Source organism: Lentinula edodes, assembly GCF_021015755.1.
Source record: "Lentinula edodes strain Le(Bin) 0899 ss11 chromosome Unknown C8R40scaffold_36, whole genome shotgun sequence".
Taxonomy (NCBI): domain Eukaryota; kingdom Fungi; phylum Basidiomycota; class Agaricomycetes; order Agaricales; family Omphalotaceae; genus Lentinula; species Lentinula edodes.
The window spans coordinates 97,253-111,654 of record NW_025764342.1 but is presented as its reverse complement, the minus strand read 5'-3'; the positions used below and the strand labels follow the sequence as shown (position 1 = coordinate 111,654).

At 46.2% G+C, this 14,402-nt stretch overlaps 7 protein-coding genes across 7 annotated transcripts; 4 read left to right on the top strand and 3 right to left on the bottom strand.

Moving 5' to 3' along the window:
- Nucleotides 1-680: 680 nt before the first annotated feature.
- Nucleotides 681-2,076, bottom strand: C8R40DRAFT_1267364 (uncharacterized protein). The gene is made up of 4 exons (XM_046233962.1): nt 1,741-2,076; nt 1,523-1,590; nt 1,244-1,272; nt 681-1,183 (listed from the first exon to the last, which is right to left on the bottom strand). The coding sequence occupies exons 1-4, from the start codon at nt 1,829-1,831 to the stop codon at nt 853-855; spliced, it is 519 nt and encodes a 172-aa protein (XP_046082676.1). The 5' UTR covers nt 1,832-2,076; the 3' UTR covers nt 681-852.
- A 317-nt stretch (nt 2,077-2,393) lies between these two features.
- Nucleotides 2,394-3,784, top strand: C8R40DRAFT_1072337 (uncharacterized protein; the record flags this gene model as incomplete). The annotated part of the gene is made up of 3 exons (XM_046226447.1): nt 2,394-2,925; nt 2,985-3,455; nt 3,510-3,784. 3 exons carry the CDS (start codon nt 2,394-2,396, stop codon nt 3,782-3,784), a joined length of 1,278 nt encoding a protein of 425 aa, XP_046082675.1.
- Nucleotides 3,785-4,791: 1,007 nt separating this feature from the next.
- On the top strand, nt 4,792-6,344 carry C8R40DRAFT_1072336 (uncharacterized protein; the record flags this gene model as incomplete). Its single annotated transcript, XM_046226446.1, has 3 exons — nt 4,792-4,934; nt 4,991-5,456; nt 5,508-6,344. The coding sequence occupies 3 exons, from the start codon at nt 4,792-4,794 to the stop codon at nt 6,342-6,344; spliced, it is 1,446 nt and encodes a 481-aa protein (XP_046082674.1).
- A 201-nt stretch (nt 6,345-6,545) lies between these two features.
- C8R40DRAFT_1054354 (2-amino-3-carboxymuconate-6-semialdehyde decarboxylase) lies at nt 6,546-7,571 on the top strand (the record flags this gene model as incomplete). Its single annotated transcript, XM_046224920.1, has 2 exons — nt 6,546-7,256; nt 7,326-7,571. 2 exons carry the CDS (start codon nt 6,546-6,548, stop codon nt 7,569-7,571), a joined length of 957 nt encoding a protein of 318 aa, XP_046082673.1.
- A 321-nt stretch (nt 7,572-7,892) lies between these two features.
- C8R40DRAFT_1121108 (uncharacterized protein) lies at nt 7,893-9,833 on the bottom strand. The gene is made up of 10 exons (XM_046228793.1): nt 9,623-9,833; nt 9,549-9,567; nt 9,245-9,476; nt 9,159-9,191; nt 9,077-9,098; nt 8,934-9,012; nt 8,731-8,886; nt 8,567-8,663; nt 8,399-8,507; nt 7,893-8,343 (listed from the first exon to the last, which is right to left on the bottom strand). Exons 1-10 carry the CDS (start codon nt 9,695-9,697, stop codon nt 7,993-7,995), a joined length of 1,173 nt encoding a protein of 390 aa, XP_046082672.1. The 5' UTR covers nt 9,698-9,833; the 3' UTR covers nt 7,893-7,992.
- A 242-nt stretch (nt 9,834-10,075) lies between these two features.
- Nucleotides 10,076-11,480, bottom strand: C8R40DRAFT_544133 (uncharacterized protein). Its single transcript, XM_046235397.1, has 2 exons — nt 10,471-11,480; nt 10,076-10,419 (listed from the first exon to the last, which is right to left on the bottom strand). Exons 1-2 carry the CDS (start codon nt 11,360-11,362, stop codon nt 10,403-10,405), a joined length of 909 nt encoding a protein of 302 aa, XP_046082671.1. The 5' UTR covers nt 11,363-11,480; the 3' UTR covers nt 10,076-10,402.
- Nucleotides 11,481-11,812: 332 nt separating this feature from the next.
- Nucleotides 11,813-14,204, top strand: C8R40DRAFT_1174370 (P-loop containing nucleoside triphosphate hydrolase protein; the record flags this gene model as incomplete). The annotated part of the gene is made up of 7 exons (XM_046232170.1): nt 11,813-12,178; nt 12,230-12,347; nt 12,398-12,584; nt 12,634-12,892; nt 12,955-13,129; nt 13,180-13,880; nt 13,938-14,204. 7 exons carry the CDS (start codon nt 11,813-11,815, stop codon nt 14,202-14,204), a joined length of 2,073 nt encoding a protein of 690 aa, XP_046082670.1.
- Between the last annotated feature and the right edge of the window lie 198 nt (nt 14,205-14,402).

Below are 14,402 nucleotides of genomic sequence, written 5' to 3'. Positions count from 1 at the left end.
TGAATTTATTTTAATTTTGATCTACAAGGACGTTTCTTGGTACGAGATCGTCGTGCCTTAGGCCAGATGTAGTCCATCATCTGCGTCAATTACCATGGCATAAATCCCACCGGTACATATTATATGCAAGGTTGGGATGTGGCATCAAGATATACGAACAGTTAGTACCCGATTGACCCACGACAACATTCAACAAGTAAGAAAACATTCGAGGACCTCGTCGTGTCCCAGCAGGTAGATCCCCGAAATTTTCAAGAGACGATGATTCTGCTCAGTCAGAGGGGTCCATGCGTAAATCTCCGAGTTACATATCTTCTCTGATGTTCCAGCCTGTTCCGATATCGAAGGTAGAAGATTGCGGAGCGGATCGGCAACGACGTTCGTTTCGCAGAATATGCGAATCCGATTCTGGCTCCCTGCACCTCTTCTCGAAGACTTGACCATTCATTTGCCTGACAATTATAACACTATCGTATCTCACAATACACGGATTTCATCCTAATGGCTATCACTGAATAGATGCCTTTCGATCTGGAGAGCATTTTTTAACCTTCCTCCTTGAGCATCCATAGTCCCTGGACCTGGTTCGTTCTTGAATCCGTTATTCAACAATTGGAATTTGACTACCTTGACGGGACCTTATTTTGCGTGGATTTGCTGCGCTGGAAGAAGACCTTTGCCTGGTCTGAGATTACTTTGCAGATTGTAGTAAGACGAAAAATAAAGGAGAGTGCGGATTTTTTGTGAAGCAAACTCATCCGTTTTTTTAGCATTCCTAATTATCCTCTTAGTAGATAGTGTTCATTGAGGCATGTTGACTTTGCGGCCTCTGTGCGGCAACGACATCGCCTACTAATCCGAATCATCTTCCTCTTCATCGTCCTCTAACTCTGTGATGACAAAGACAGTACGCGGGGGCTTATGTAAAGCAACAATGGGCATCCATGACGTCGTCCATGATAAAGTGCCACAAGCTCGCTTGGTTGTCCATTGGCGGTGGTTGAGAGAGTTGATGCCTCTGGTCGTAGTCGAGAAAATCCTGTATATCCACACCAAACCCGTAGAATGATTTTCGAGGTTTAATTTATCCAGGCTCAAGCCCGAAACACCGAATATTGAAGCGGTATTCTTCAGGAAGGGTATTTTCGGTGGAATATTTCGGAAGGTCTTCAGCTTTAATTCGCTGTGGAAGTCAAGTTTAAGGTTGATAAACCGAAACAAGCAGTGCCAATATTACTCTCACTTTTCGCGGGATTCGCACGCGGGCACGGTCTGTAGATCTCTTCGTCAGAGGTGTTCATGGATGATAGTTGGAAGGTGTGCATCTCAGAAGAAGTTCTGACTTTTGAACAACGGCTGGAAAGGATTTAGGTTTCCTCTGAGTACAAGAAAATGGTGTTGGCGGTTTCACACGGAAGTAAGCGCTCGTAATGCGGATAAGAGTTCACGTTCATTCCTGTTCATCCATCCTTCTTATTGAACGATCCATCTGACAGAAAACCTCCCACTATAAATGACTTACGAATTCTTCCTCATTATATTTCAGTCTTTCGCTCTTTAGTGATCTCGGTAGATAAAAGAATGCTATATCTGCAGAGATGAAGAACGATACGATAGTAGTATGTTCAATTTTGTTCAATTATTTCTCCTTTTTTTCTCCCCTTTCACCACCTTTTGAACATATATCCTGCTGAAAAACGTAGAGAATGGGTACATCCATGTAAATGCAAGTTTGCGCACCAATCGTGCATGAAGAGCTAAGAACCAGGAAACAGAGGAAAATGTCCTCAATGTGGTTTCGAATATCAGATACAAAGTAGCCTCCCACCATAGTTCAGGCGATGGGAGTCTTCCTCTCTACATTTTCCGTGATCCTCAAGCATTATATCCCGCGCCTTATCTTGCGGTATGTTTTATGCAATCAACGCGCCGGTAGCATACATACTTGCTAACGCTATGAGTAGATCATGACAAGGTCCATCCCTTCCTTGCAATATTTGAAATTTTGATCTGTACACGAACGGCGAACAATTCCGACATTAAAGTCCCTGCCTTTGCGCGAAGGAACATCTACTGGTCAGTTGTAACTAGCCCTTGGAGCATGCACAAAAAGACCCAGGCACCTTACTACCTCGCTCCTCGCTTTTTTTTTGCTGTCAGCTCCATCGAGAGTCGCGAACCCCTCAATCCGACGAATCTTCCCCACACTCAATACCTTCCTATCGTTTTACCACGGATCGTAGCGAAATATAACGTTGGACCTCGTGCTTTCGATACAACAGACACTATTGGCTATCAAATATAATAACTCGGAAATGTAGCGGCTATCTATATATAAAGTCTTGTGAAGACCCATGGGCTCTAACCATTTGTCTTGGTCGCCAATAACCGCCATGAACTCTGTTCGGCCAAGAATTTTGATTGTCGGTGCAGGATGGGCTGGCTTCATCCTCAGCCAACAGCTTGATGATTCCAAATACGACATAACGATTATCGCACCCCACCAAACCTTTGCTTACACTCCTCTCCTAGCCAGTGCCGCCACTGGACTCTTTTTCTCTCGCCTAGCAGAGGAGCCTATCCGCCGTGCTCACCGCCGCATGACCTATTATCGTGCACTGGCTACCGCAGCGGATCTTGACCAGAAATCTGTAACCTGTATTCCATCTATTCTTCAGCCTAGCGGACGCGATGTTCGCGATGATAACCATCCATTCATGGTCGAGTACGACATCCTCATCATCGCTCCAGGCTGTGTGAATCAGACGTTTAGTACGCCAGGTGCAACTGACTACTGTTTCTTCCTTAAGACGGTACCAGATGCCGAAGCAATCAAAGAAAAGCTATTGTCCCTACTTGAAGTTGCTTCTTTGCCAACTACGAGTCCGGAGCGTGCGAAGGAGCTACTGCATATTGCTGTCGTAGGTAAGTGGGCATTAACAGGTTGATAGACGCAGGAAACTAATGGTATGAATGTTCCCTAGGTGGTGGACCGACAGGTGTAGAACTCTCTGCAGAGCTGACAGACCTATTCAGCGAGATGTCAAAAACATATCCACATCTCGCTGGTCTGCCTTCTATTACCATACACGACGTTGCTCCAGAAATTCTTGGCGTATTCCATCAAAAATTAAAAGCATATGCATTGCGGTCTTTCAAAAAACATGGCGTGGAGGTCAAGACAAACTCTCATATCGAGAAGATCGAAGAGGATGCGCTGTATACGAAGGAAGATGGAAGAATTCCGGCTGGAATGGTGGCTTGGGCTACGGGCAACAAGCAATGCGATTTTGTCGAATCGCTTCGTGGGTTGTCGAAGGCGACGAGGCTAGGCCGTATCTTGACTGATCAACGACTTCGAGCGTTGAAAGAAGATCAATCGGTTTTGGAAAATGTATATGCACTTGGGGATGCTGCAGACATCTTTGGCAATGGTCTGCCAACAACCGCCGAAGGTATGCTTCATGCGATATAAAACTTTCCATCTGATTTAAAACCCATACCTGCAGTGGCCGTCCAGAAAGCGGAATATCTCGTGAACACTCTTAATCGTCATTCATCCAAACCAGCAAGTCCGTTTGTCTATAAACAGCGGAGGATGGTCGCATATGTCGGAGGCACTGACGGAGTGATAATGGGTAGGCAGGATTGGACAGGTGAAGCGGCTTGGTTGGCTTGGAGATCCGGAAGCTTGGGGTGGACAAGGTCATGGCGGCGGGCAGGGATGATCATGGCAAGTTGGGCGTGGAATTTCATTGGAGGCCGGGAAATTGCAAGAAAGTGACAAGAACTCATATTTGTACCACAATGTAAGATGGATCCGATCCTCATTCTCCCCCCGGCTGTTCCTCAATTTTGGAGCCTTTGCAGGAAAGGAAAATAAACCGACCTCCGGTGCATCCCTGGAAATTTGATGGTTTGAACCATGTACATAATTCTTCCCCAATCTATCATTTCTTCATCACCCTCTGTGGAGCAGGCAGGGCTGGTACAGTGATACAGGATGTAGTACTGCGAGCGTAACAAGCGCAACGTCTGCGTGTAAAGGCAGTACAGTATTGAATTGCATGATACATAGGTGCCATGCGGTGCTATTCCCAAGCAACTTTACAAGCCTTTACATCTGAAGTTCACAAAGCGAATATTCATTGCAATGTGCGTCCCAGTGACTTCGTTCGAGTCAGGCTCCTGTGATAAGTAGCGTGTGGTATACTTATAGCCTGTTGACAGGTTACCGCCTTTACTGCAGGAAGCTTTCAGCAATGTCCAGAAGTCTTTTGATAAGCAAGGACTGTCCAACAAGTTGGCGGCGCACTGATCGATATTTCGAGGACGCGTAGAAGGAGCTCGAGGAGATGTTCAGAATCGTAGTGGTTCGCTCGCTCGCGACAATGAGGAGGTCTCAATTTGGCGCGGGGGTCTTACCTCTAAGCAGAACCTGCCGCAGGCGATATATCAATTTGCTGAATAGTGGGTGCAAGGGCATTTGCGCGAAGGAGAACTGAAAAGCTTGGCGATGCCCGCAGTACTAAGTAACATACATACGGAGTGCCGTTTTGTACTTTTTCGATGAAAGTTTCTGATTTTCCGGTTATGTGCATCTGTTTGAGTTCTCGCTGGATGTACAATGCCTGGAAGCGAATATGGGTGTCCAGGTTGTTTTCGACATTTACTCGACATGTGACGCCATTTCTTCTGGAACCGCATGGATTCCGCTCCGATGTGATACTTAAGGCGAACGATGATAGTCTTGATCTTTGAACTTTCCTTTTATTCACTCAGGCGATTTAAATGGATGCCCCAGCGCGTCCAAGGCACATTTTGGTCATCGGAGGAGGCGTTTGTGGTCTGGTAACGCTGAGAAATCTCGTTGAGCGTGGTTCATTTGATAAAGTAGAGCTCGTGGAACGTAGAGATGATGTAGGAGGTGTTTGGTTTGTATATGTTTAAAGCTAGCGTCCTCTTATTAGCTGATCTTTCTTCTAACTAGGTATCTTGATGAACACGATGCCTCTGAAAAGAAACCACGGTGGCCATCACCTGCTTATCCGGGTCTGATTGGGAACGTACTTCCAGAATTCTTATCGTTCTCTGGGGCTCCATTTCCTCAACCACCGAGCACACCTCAACAACCGTTTCCAACGTTGAAGGAAACGCACGATTATCTGCGTGACTTCGCCAATCGCTATCTGGAGCAAGGCAAAATCCACCTCAACACCGAGGTTGTGCGTGTAGAGGAGCTTCAAGATGGCAAAGGCTGGAATGTAGTGACTAGGGATTGGAGTGCCGACGGCAAGGGGCAAATCTCATCACAAGTATGGGATGGAGTTGTTATCTGTACTGGATGGTACGATGATCCCCTATGGCCTGGAACTGAAGGAATAGATATTTTGAAAGAGAAGGGTTTAGCTCTGCACGCTAAATGGTACCGAGGTCCTCAGAAATACGCAGGAAAAGTATGTCAAACGATATCCTTTTTGAGATTGTGCTCAAGCTTTTCCTGAAAGCGGGCTCTGATTATCGGCAACGGTAATTCCTCCAACGACATCGCCGCCCATCTCGCACCCTTGGCTCAAAATCCCGTCTATCGCAGTATTCGTCGACCTGCTCTCAGACATTTCGTCAGTCTCCCGGATTCCAGGATTCAGGACGTTGTTCCCGTGAAGCGATTTACTCTACAAGGTGACGGGAAAATCACAGCAGAGCTCCAAGATGATACTACGATTCAGGACATCGATGTCGTCTTTGTCGGATCGGGTTATTTCCCGAACCCTTCTTTCCTCTACGTTCGAGACCCCAACTCATCCACAGGTTCCCTTGCACCACTTATGTCTCAAGTTTCCCGTGATGCTCCTCAATCTCGTCGCATTCCATCCTTACATAGGCACATATTATATGCCTACAATCCGAGCCTCGCATTCATTGGGTCCGTCATGTGCTTCACTCCCTTCACCATCGCCGACGTCTCGAGTACATGGCTTACATTAGCATGGACAAATGAAGTCGCGTACCCCTCTACCCCCGAAGAACTGCTGCAATTCGAGAAGGATCGGATAGCAGACGTCGAAAAGCGCCGCGGGATTGAGGCTCAGGAGACTGGGCGGGAAGCTTCTTCCTTGTTCACTTATAGTGCCTTGGGAACTAGTGAAGAGGATTACGCTGCTGGTCTTAAGCGAGAGATAGTTGCTGCCAGACCCGAACTGAAGGATTCGTTACCGGAATGGAGTGATGAGCGGAGAACATGGAGGCAGTCAATGTATCCGGTCAAATATCAATCATTGCAGTGGTTGAAGACGCAGAGAGAGAGGATAGTCGATAATGGTGTGGTCAATGGCAATGTATAAGAGTTGAGGGGACGAAGTATTCATCTCCCCGTATTTCTTGGGCCCAGAAATATAGACTATGCACCTGACCACCGCATTATCAAGAAAGGTCTCCCACATTCTCATCGTGTCAATCAAAGTTCTTGAATCATTGTAGCAAATAAGAAAGACAGCGTATTAGTGAGACTCAGAGATTCAAAATTAGCCTTGCCTCCAACCACCATGACCCCATTACCACCTGTGATAACGTTGGAAGAGCATTACGCTGCTCCCAATCTCCTAGCACTCCGACCTTTGGACGAATTCAGCTATGTCCTACCCAAACTTATCGATCTGGATGAAGAACGAATCACAGATATGGATGCTGGCGCTGTGACGCTCCAGGTCCTCTCTCACGTAGCTACCGCCGTCCCTTCACCGGATCTGGCTCGCTCGACCAACGACGAGCTCTACGCAGCTATCCAGAAACACCCCAAACGTTTCGCTGCTTTTGCTATTCTCCCTATGGCCGATCCTTCCGATGCAGCAGCTGAACTAAGCCGCGCCACAAAAGATCTACACTTCGTGGGCGCACTCATCGATAACCATCTCGATGGTCGCTTCTACGATGATGTGTTTTTTTGGCCTGTATTTGAGCGTGCACAGGAGCTAGACGTCCCGATTTATATCCATCCGACGTTTCCAGCCGAAAACACGAAACAACAGTACCAGGGAAACTATCCAGAAAGCACCGCATACATGCTTGGTATCGCTGGATGGGGGTGGCACGCTGATACTGGTTTGCATATTCTGCGGCTATTTGCTTCTGGTCTATTCGACAAGTTCCCAAGGCTGAAAATAATCATCGGGCATATGGGAGAATTGCTTCCATTCCAACTGGATCGTATCGTTCCCATATCCGAGCGATGGGGTAATCAAAGAGGCTTGAGACAGGTAGGCTTAATCAGGTGTCTACTTAGCATAGCTATAAAAATAGCTGACGCATTTGACTCGTTCACCTAGGTCTGGCGAGAAAACATATGGGTAACAACAAGCGGAATGTTTTCCCTCGCACCATTAGCATGCTTGCTAAAGATGTCTCCGGTCAAACATGTCCTTTTCAGTATTGACTACCCCTTCTCCAAAAACGAAACCGGGAAACAATTTTTGGAAGAAATAAGGAAAAGTGGGTTGGTTAGTGAAGATGATTTTGAGGGCATCGCATATAAGAATGCGGAGCAGCTGTTAAAGGTAAAAGCTGCGCAGTAAACTAGGAACAAGTAATGGTTTTATCAATGCGGGATGTCAGGCGCGCAGAATGCCATATATGCAACAAAGGGGAGCATATTTTTATCAACGAACGAAGTCCAAAGATCTATCTACTATGTTGTATCACTGGGTGACTTCCCGCTGCGATTATTCTGCAGTTAACCTGCATTTAACTATTAACGGTATTTGATGTGATATGCGGACTGTTGATGGGACCAACCCTCGCTTCCACAAAAAACCAGTCTACAACAGGGTAAGTAAGTAATGGGGCCGTTGTAAGTTGGTTTTGATGCAGTTTTTGAGAAGCCGCTGTCCGGCCATCTTCGCTTAGGTTCGCTTATATTGGTGGCACAAATTAATTGTCTGGTGTCCTGCAAATAATTCCTGCGGGAAGTCATCGATTCATCCACTGTAATGCTATTTAAACGTGTGGACGCAAGGCTACTAGGGATAATTTAGCTGGTACGGGATAATACATTAGGCCACGCGTTAGGGGCGAACAGTGTGCTAGCCCATCTGGAGTACGATCCAATGTTTGATCCCGAGGCGCATCTCGGCAAGCGTATTTAGGATGAGGATCACAAGACACAGCTTGCCCCCTCCACGGAGTAACCCTCCATTCCTCGTGAAGATCCGAGTCGTTTACAAAGGATCCTGGGAGATTGCCTCTCTCGACATCGGAAGGAATTTCCTTGCTGCTATAATCATAAGCAGCAAGTTCGACACTAATGCCTAAATCCACCCTAACCATGATCAAAGTTGGTGCTATTCCCTGCAAAATGAAAATAGTAAGAACTTCGTTATTATATCAAGTAATAATTTCTTACCAAAATTTGAATCAGAATGGGTAAAAAATCTAGATCAGAGGTTATGGTATAGACTTTGAGGACAATGCTAACGACAAGAGTTATCGAATACAGCAGACACGATTCGACTCTAACGAGAGTGACGAGAGCCTCAATGGATGTAATGATAACAAAAATCGCGAAACATACAACGTATCCAGTATACCATTGAAATGTGGTTCATTGGACTGGCTGAATCCTTTGAGAGTACGATTGGTGAGCATGTTCGTCCATCGGAGCCTACCAGCTACGGCAGTTCATTAGTATGACTCTGAATAAGAATTGACACATGCAGCTGTTGCGGTAGGACATACCTATGAGACTTGTCAGGAGAAGGTTGGTCACCAGGTTGATTACAAGGAATCCTATATCTATACTGTCTATCGATCCGGTCCTGGATGGATTCGATGATAGGATGTTAACGGTGAGGTTGTCGTGTCTCTGATAGTAGGTAGCAACAGCTGCGGCGACTGCAGAATGCCTCAATATCACTCCAAAACAATAGGATGGTACTCACCAGTATTCAGGAAGGACACCGTTGCAGGACCAGCAATTACCAGCTTTCTTGAGCCCCAAATGACATAGCAGCGATAAAGCTAAATGTAATGGAACAAGTTGTAAACATATTTTTCTAACCGGGATCAAGCGCTCGATACCAACAAGGAGGGTATCTGCCACGAAGCTAAAAGGCGGAATTCCGGTTCAGATTGTACGTTGAACTTTTAAAAGAGAACGCGCTTACTTTGCGGTCACATAAAGAGCCATTCCTGCAGTCCTAAGTATGTGACATTCAAGCATCTTTCAATTATCAAAGATTCTCACAAATACCTTAGATTTGTCTGGGAGTGATAATAATATCCAGATGAGGAAGAATCGTTGTCGAAAGGGTCCAGCTTATCCAGCACGTACAACATGATCTCTCGACCCGCTATGGTATCAAGAATCACTGAAGCAGTTGCTGACAGATAAAGGAATGTCAGAGAAATCTGATAGAATCGGTGTCGTCCATGGTGTCGAGCCTGAAGATAGAGATAGATACCAAAAAGGACAGTGAAAGCGCCTGTATATATTGAAGTTCAAAATTCAGTCCATATAATTCATTCAGTCCTTGGACCTCATTAACATTGCTGACCATAGAGTAAGAGTTCAACCTATAAATTCTGATACATCAGTCACCTTTCCCCTCAGAGCTTTCAGAAATCTTACGATGATCGTGCCGTAAATAGGACCTACTATCAAAGAAAAAGAAAATATAGTTTCGGCTGTGAGAGGGGCGGTCATGACACTGAGTTCGAGGTCAAATTGAAGGGTAGATAAAGTGTCGTTAATCGTGAAAAGGGAAGGAGGAAAGAAATAAGCTTGCCCGTAGCATATCTTACATATACTCCGCTATGTAGACTGAATTGTGTATAATTGCATAGATATGCCAAGAAACAGTGAGATATCCGAAGATGTCGCAAGAAGTGGAATCGCCACGGTCGTTAATGTTTCATGGCCTGACTGTTCCGCACTGTACATATGTGTCTTGATATTCAAACGGGAACGATGTTATATTCACGGTATCTAGATCTGCTGTTACTTCGATTAGGCTTTTAGAAAAAAGACCAGGATCTTCGGTGAGTAAATGGTGTAATTACCTATAATATGAAGAAGTGGTATAGCAAAACTATCTGTAAGATTGCTGGAGTGGGTCACGATCTGAGTCCATCTCAATCATTCGATTCTGATTATGACGTCGCCATCTCTTCGCCTTTGACTACCTGCAGCAACAGCTGAGGACTAAAAGCCTGCATAAAAATTCCAGACGCTGCTTGATAGCCTGTACTTGAACAAATACGGCAGTGAGGAGGAGCAAGGCAGTGATATTTGCCAAGAGCTGTGGAATTCGGAAAACGTGGAGTGTAATGTTATATGGACAAAGCAACATCGATGTCATCAGCTTTTGTTAAACAATTCTAATGAGTCTTGTAGGTAGGAGGATCTGGCCTACGATGCTGGGCAGACTAGCATTGGAAATGTCAAAAACGCGGTTTTCAGGCAAAAACAACATTTACCTTCGTAAAAATAGTTGTCCTTTTCCGGAAGAAATGAGAGACGAAAGGTCTTAAGGCTCCCCGAGAGAGCTTGCAGCGCACCAGAGACATAGGGAAACATCTCGGGGGTGCACCCTTCAACGGAAAGGTGATGCACGTTCAATCGGTGCTGAAAGTCGGTCTGACTTTGTGCGATACAGTTCAGCACTGTCGCCATTCCATCATCAGCAAGCTCAACTTCCTTCAACCCTGCTGGAAGTTTCTGGTCATTTCGTGACACAGCTCTAGGTGCCATACTTGACTCGAGATACTTCAAGAATTTCAACCTCGCCTCTAACCGCTCCAAACTAGGGAAAGCGCATAACACGCTTGAATTAAGCTGACGTATGTCGTGTAAGACAACATGGTCTAATCCAAGTAAGGTGGTTGTGGGGAAAAGAAGTCCAAGAGTCGTGGTTATACTGGATTGAAGTTCCAAAGGATATGCGGTGAAGTCCAGATTGGATAAACGAAGACACCGAATACCAGTACCGCGAGGAGCGTGAAGAATGGCGATTCGTTTGAACGCAGAAAGGAAGCTGTCGAAAGGCAGTACGGCCTCTTCCAACTTGAATGTGGAGCTCAAATCTGTTTCAATGGGAGGCTGATGAGTTGAAAGGCAGCCGGTGACTGCACCGCAATCGATATCGAGTCGGTGAATGCGAGCTAGGATGGTTGAACACGGATGAGAAAGAAGATCGATAAAAGTTGTTGAACGTCGACGGTCCAAATGTACCGTCCCGAAAAGCAAGTGTCTTGTACGAGCGACCCAGGCTGAGCACACTAATGAGCATGTCCCCAGAGTTTTTGAATCATCGAAGAGAAAATCAATTATGATTTCAGCTAATTCCACTGGTATCACAGTGGGTGTCATGGTTCGGGGCTTGACAATGATCCTGAAACAACTTGAAGGTTCTTATGCGCTGGCAACTTTAATGTAGAAAAGGTTGGCGCTCAAGTGTTCCTTTGGCACGTCATTTGGCCTTATTCTCGAAACCTTACAGCATGCTGCACGATCGACGACCATGGGATCAAACTGTATGGAGTATTGTCCAAGACTCCAAGCCGAAAACGCTTTGAATCCCGGAAGGACCAAAGAACTACGCTCCAAATGCGACAGGTTACGACACCAATACCCACAACGCCAAAATGGAAGAGGAGCGTGGCAGTCATAGACTTTCAAAGGGGTGGAAGGAGGAGCGGTAGGAGTTGGAAAATGTGCCTAATTGTTCAATGCTGTGAGGACCTCTGCAGTTATCAGATAAGATTGTCAATCAAGCTTGATCCATTACCACCACGGCGATACATCACTTTCTGTCTTGCTATGAGCGGCCTCGCCCAGCATATTTTCCGTAGAACTGCTCACTGTAAAGTGACTTACTGGCGCTATTCAACCGCTGTCCGGCAATCTCAAGGGCTACAAACACGGATACAAGAAAGACGAATTAACCATCGGTTTTTCCAAAACCTAGCTCCTGAGGATCGTCCAAAACCTCCGAGGAATGGCCCGGCCTCCACGTCAACTGCTGATACATTGAATCCTCTAGAACAACCTCAGATCACTGCTGCACAGGAGCGCAGAAGCAATTGGAGGATAATCAAAAATCTCATGGTGAATGTATGGCCCAAAAATGACTGGAAGACGCGTGGAACGGTTATTCTTGGTTTTGCTTTTCTTATATCTGGAAAGGTGTGTCCTATCACCTCACTGTCCGTCAACATCTGGCTAAACTGAAATCAGGTTCTTAACGTGCAAGTCCCCTTACTCTTTAAGCAAATTATCGACTCTTTAAACCTCCCGTTGGATCCATCATCAAGTACGACCGTGTGGACGATTGCTGGGGCCACGGTTCTAGGGTGTAAGCTACTTGCCCTGCATCTCGTATATCTTCATAACGATTTCCCACAGATGGTGCAGCACGAATTGGGGCATCAGTCTTTAGTGAACTACTTAATGCTGTCTTTGCTAACATCGGGCAACGTGCTATCCGCAAAGTCGCTCGAGAAACCTTCGAACAGCTGTTGAATATGGACATGAAATTTCATTTGGCGCGGCAAACTGGTGGACTGACGCGTGCCATAGACCGTGGTACCAAGTACGTTTGTTCGGGCACCATTTTTGTGTCTCCTGACGACATCTCCCAGAGGCATCACGTTCCTCCTTCAGGCTATTCTCTTTAGAATAGTTCCAACTGCCTTGGAGATATCTATGGTATGTGGCATTTTGACGTACAAGTTCGGCTGGGACTTTGCTGCTATCACTGCTGGGACGCTTGCCGCATACGCTTGGTTCACTATTCGGACTACTTCGTGGCGGACCCAGTTCCGACGTGATGCGAATAAAGCCGACCAACGCGCAGCGAGCTCGTCTGTTGATTCGTTGATCAATTTTGAGGCAGTCAAGGTTAGTACAACGATCAATTACTTTTGCCATCGCAACGTAGCTCATGCATTTCAGTGACACAGCACTTCAACAATGAAAAATACGAAGTTGCGCAATACGACAAGCACTTGCGAGATTATGAAAAATCCTCGGTGAAGATCACGACATCGCTGGCGTTTCTCAACACTGGGCAGAACGTCATATTTTCTAGCGCGCTGACCATGACGATGTTGATGGCCGCTCAAGGCGTCGTGAACGGTGGGTTCTAAGTCGATGGTTCAATCTCCTCATACTCATAGAACAATCAGGTACAATGACTGTCGGGGATCTAGTGATGATCAACCAATTGATCTTCCAGCTTTCTCTTCCTCTCAACTTTTTGGGAACCATCTATCGCGAACTCCAACAAAACCTCCTTGATATGGAAGTTTTGTTTAACTTGCGCGAGAATAATCCGCCTATTGAAGACAAGCCTGGTGCTCAACCTCTGGCCCTTCCTGTCGACGCCGGCAAATCTATACGTTTCGAAAATGTCCAATTTGCCTACCATCCAAGCCGTCCCATCTTCACCGATCTCTCCTTTACCATTCCGGCAGGAAAACGCGTTGCCTTCGTCGGTCCCTCCGGATGTGGCAAATCCACCATTCTCCGTCTACTGTTCCGGTTTTACGAACCTTCCTCTGGTCGTATACTCATCGGCGACCAAGATATCTCCCAAGTCCAGCTCGGGAGTCTCCGTAAATCCATTGGCATAGTGCCGCAGGATACGCCGTTATTTCACGCTGATGTGATGCACAATGTACGATATGGAAATTTGGACAAGGATGAATTCGATGCGATCGAAGCGGCAAAGCAGGCGCATGTGCATGAGGCGATTATGAGGTTGCCGGACGGGTATAGGACGAAGGTAGGAGAGAGGGGGCTAATGATTAGTGGTGGAGAGAAGCAACGACTGGCAGTGGCGAGGGTGCTGCTCAAGGATCCTCCTATATTGTTCTTCGATGAAGCAGTGAGTAGGCCCCCTGCGTTTTTCCTTTATAGAATTCATACTGACACCCATGTCCAGACTTCCGCTTTGGACGCGCATACCGAAGCAGAGCTCATGAAGAATATCAGCAGCGCCTTGTTACACAAGGCGCGTACGAGTATATTCATTGCTCACCGTCTTCGAACTGTGATCGAAGCAGATCTTATCGTGGTACTACAAGAGGGACGTGTTGCAGAACAAGGGACACATGAAGAGTTGTTAAAGAGGGGGGGATTATATCATAGAATGTGGCAACAGCAGCAGGCGGCAGCTGAATTGCTTCAAGAAGAGGAGCCTGTTAATTGAAGTGGACGTAGCTATGTACTGTCTTTCCATTGCTCGGTTAATCATTGTCCAGAATTACACTTTACTTTGATCCTTTGTAAAAAAAAACTCAAAGAACTACGCCACTGTAAGCGCCATTGGTCATAACGTGAGAAATGTCAAAGCGTTACACCTGTCTAAGTATGTCCAATTTGTCTTGCAATTTCTCAGTTTTCCCGC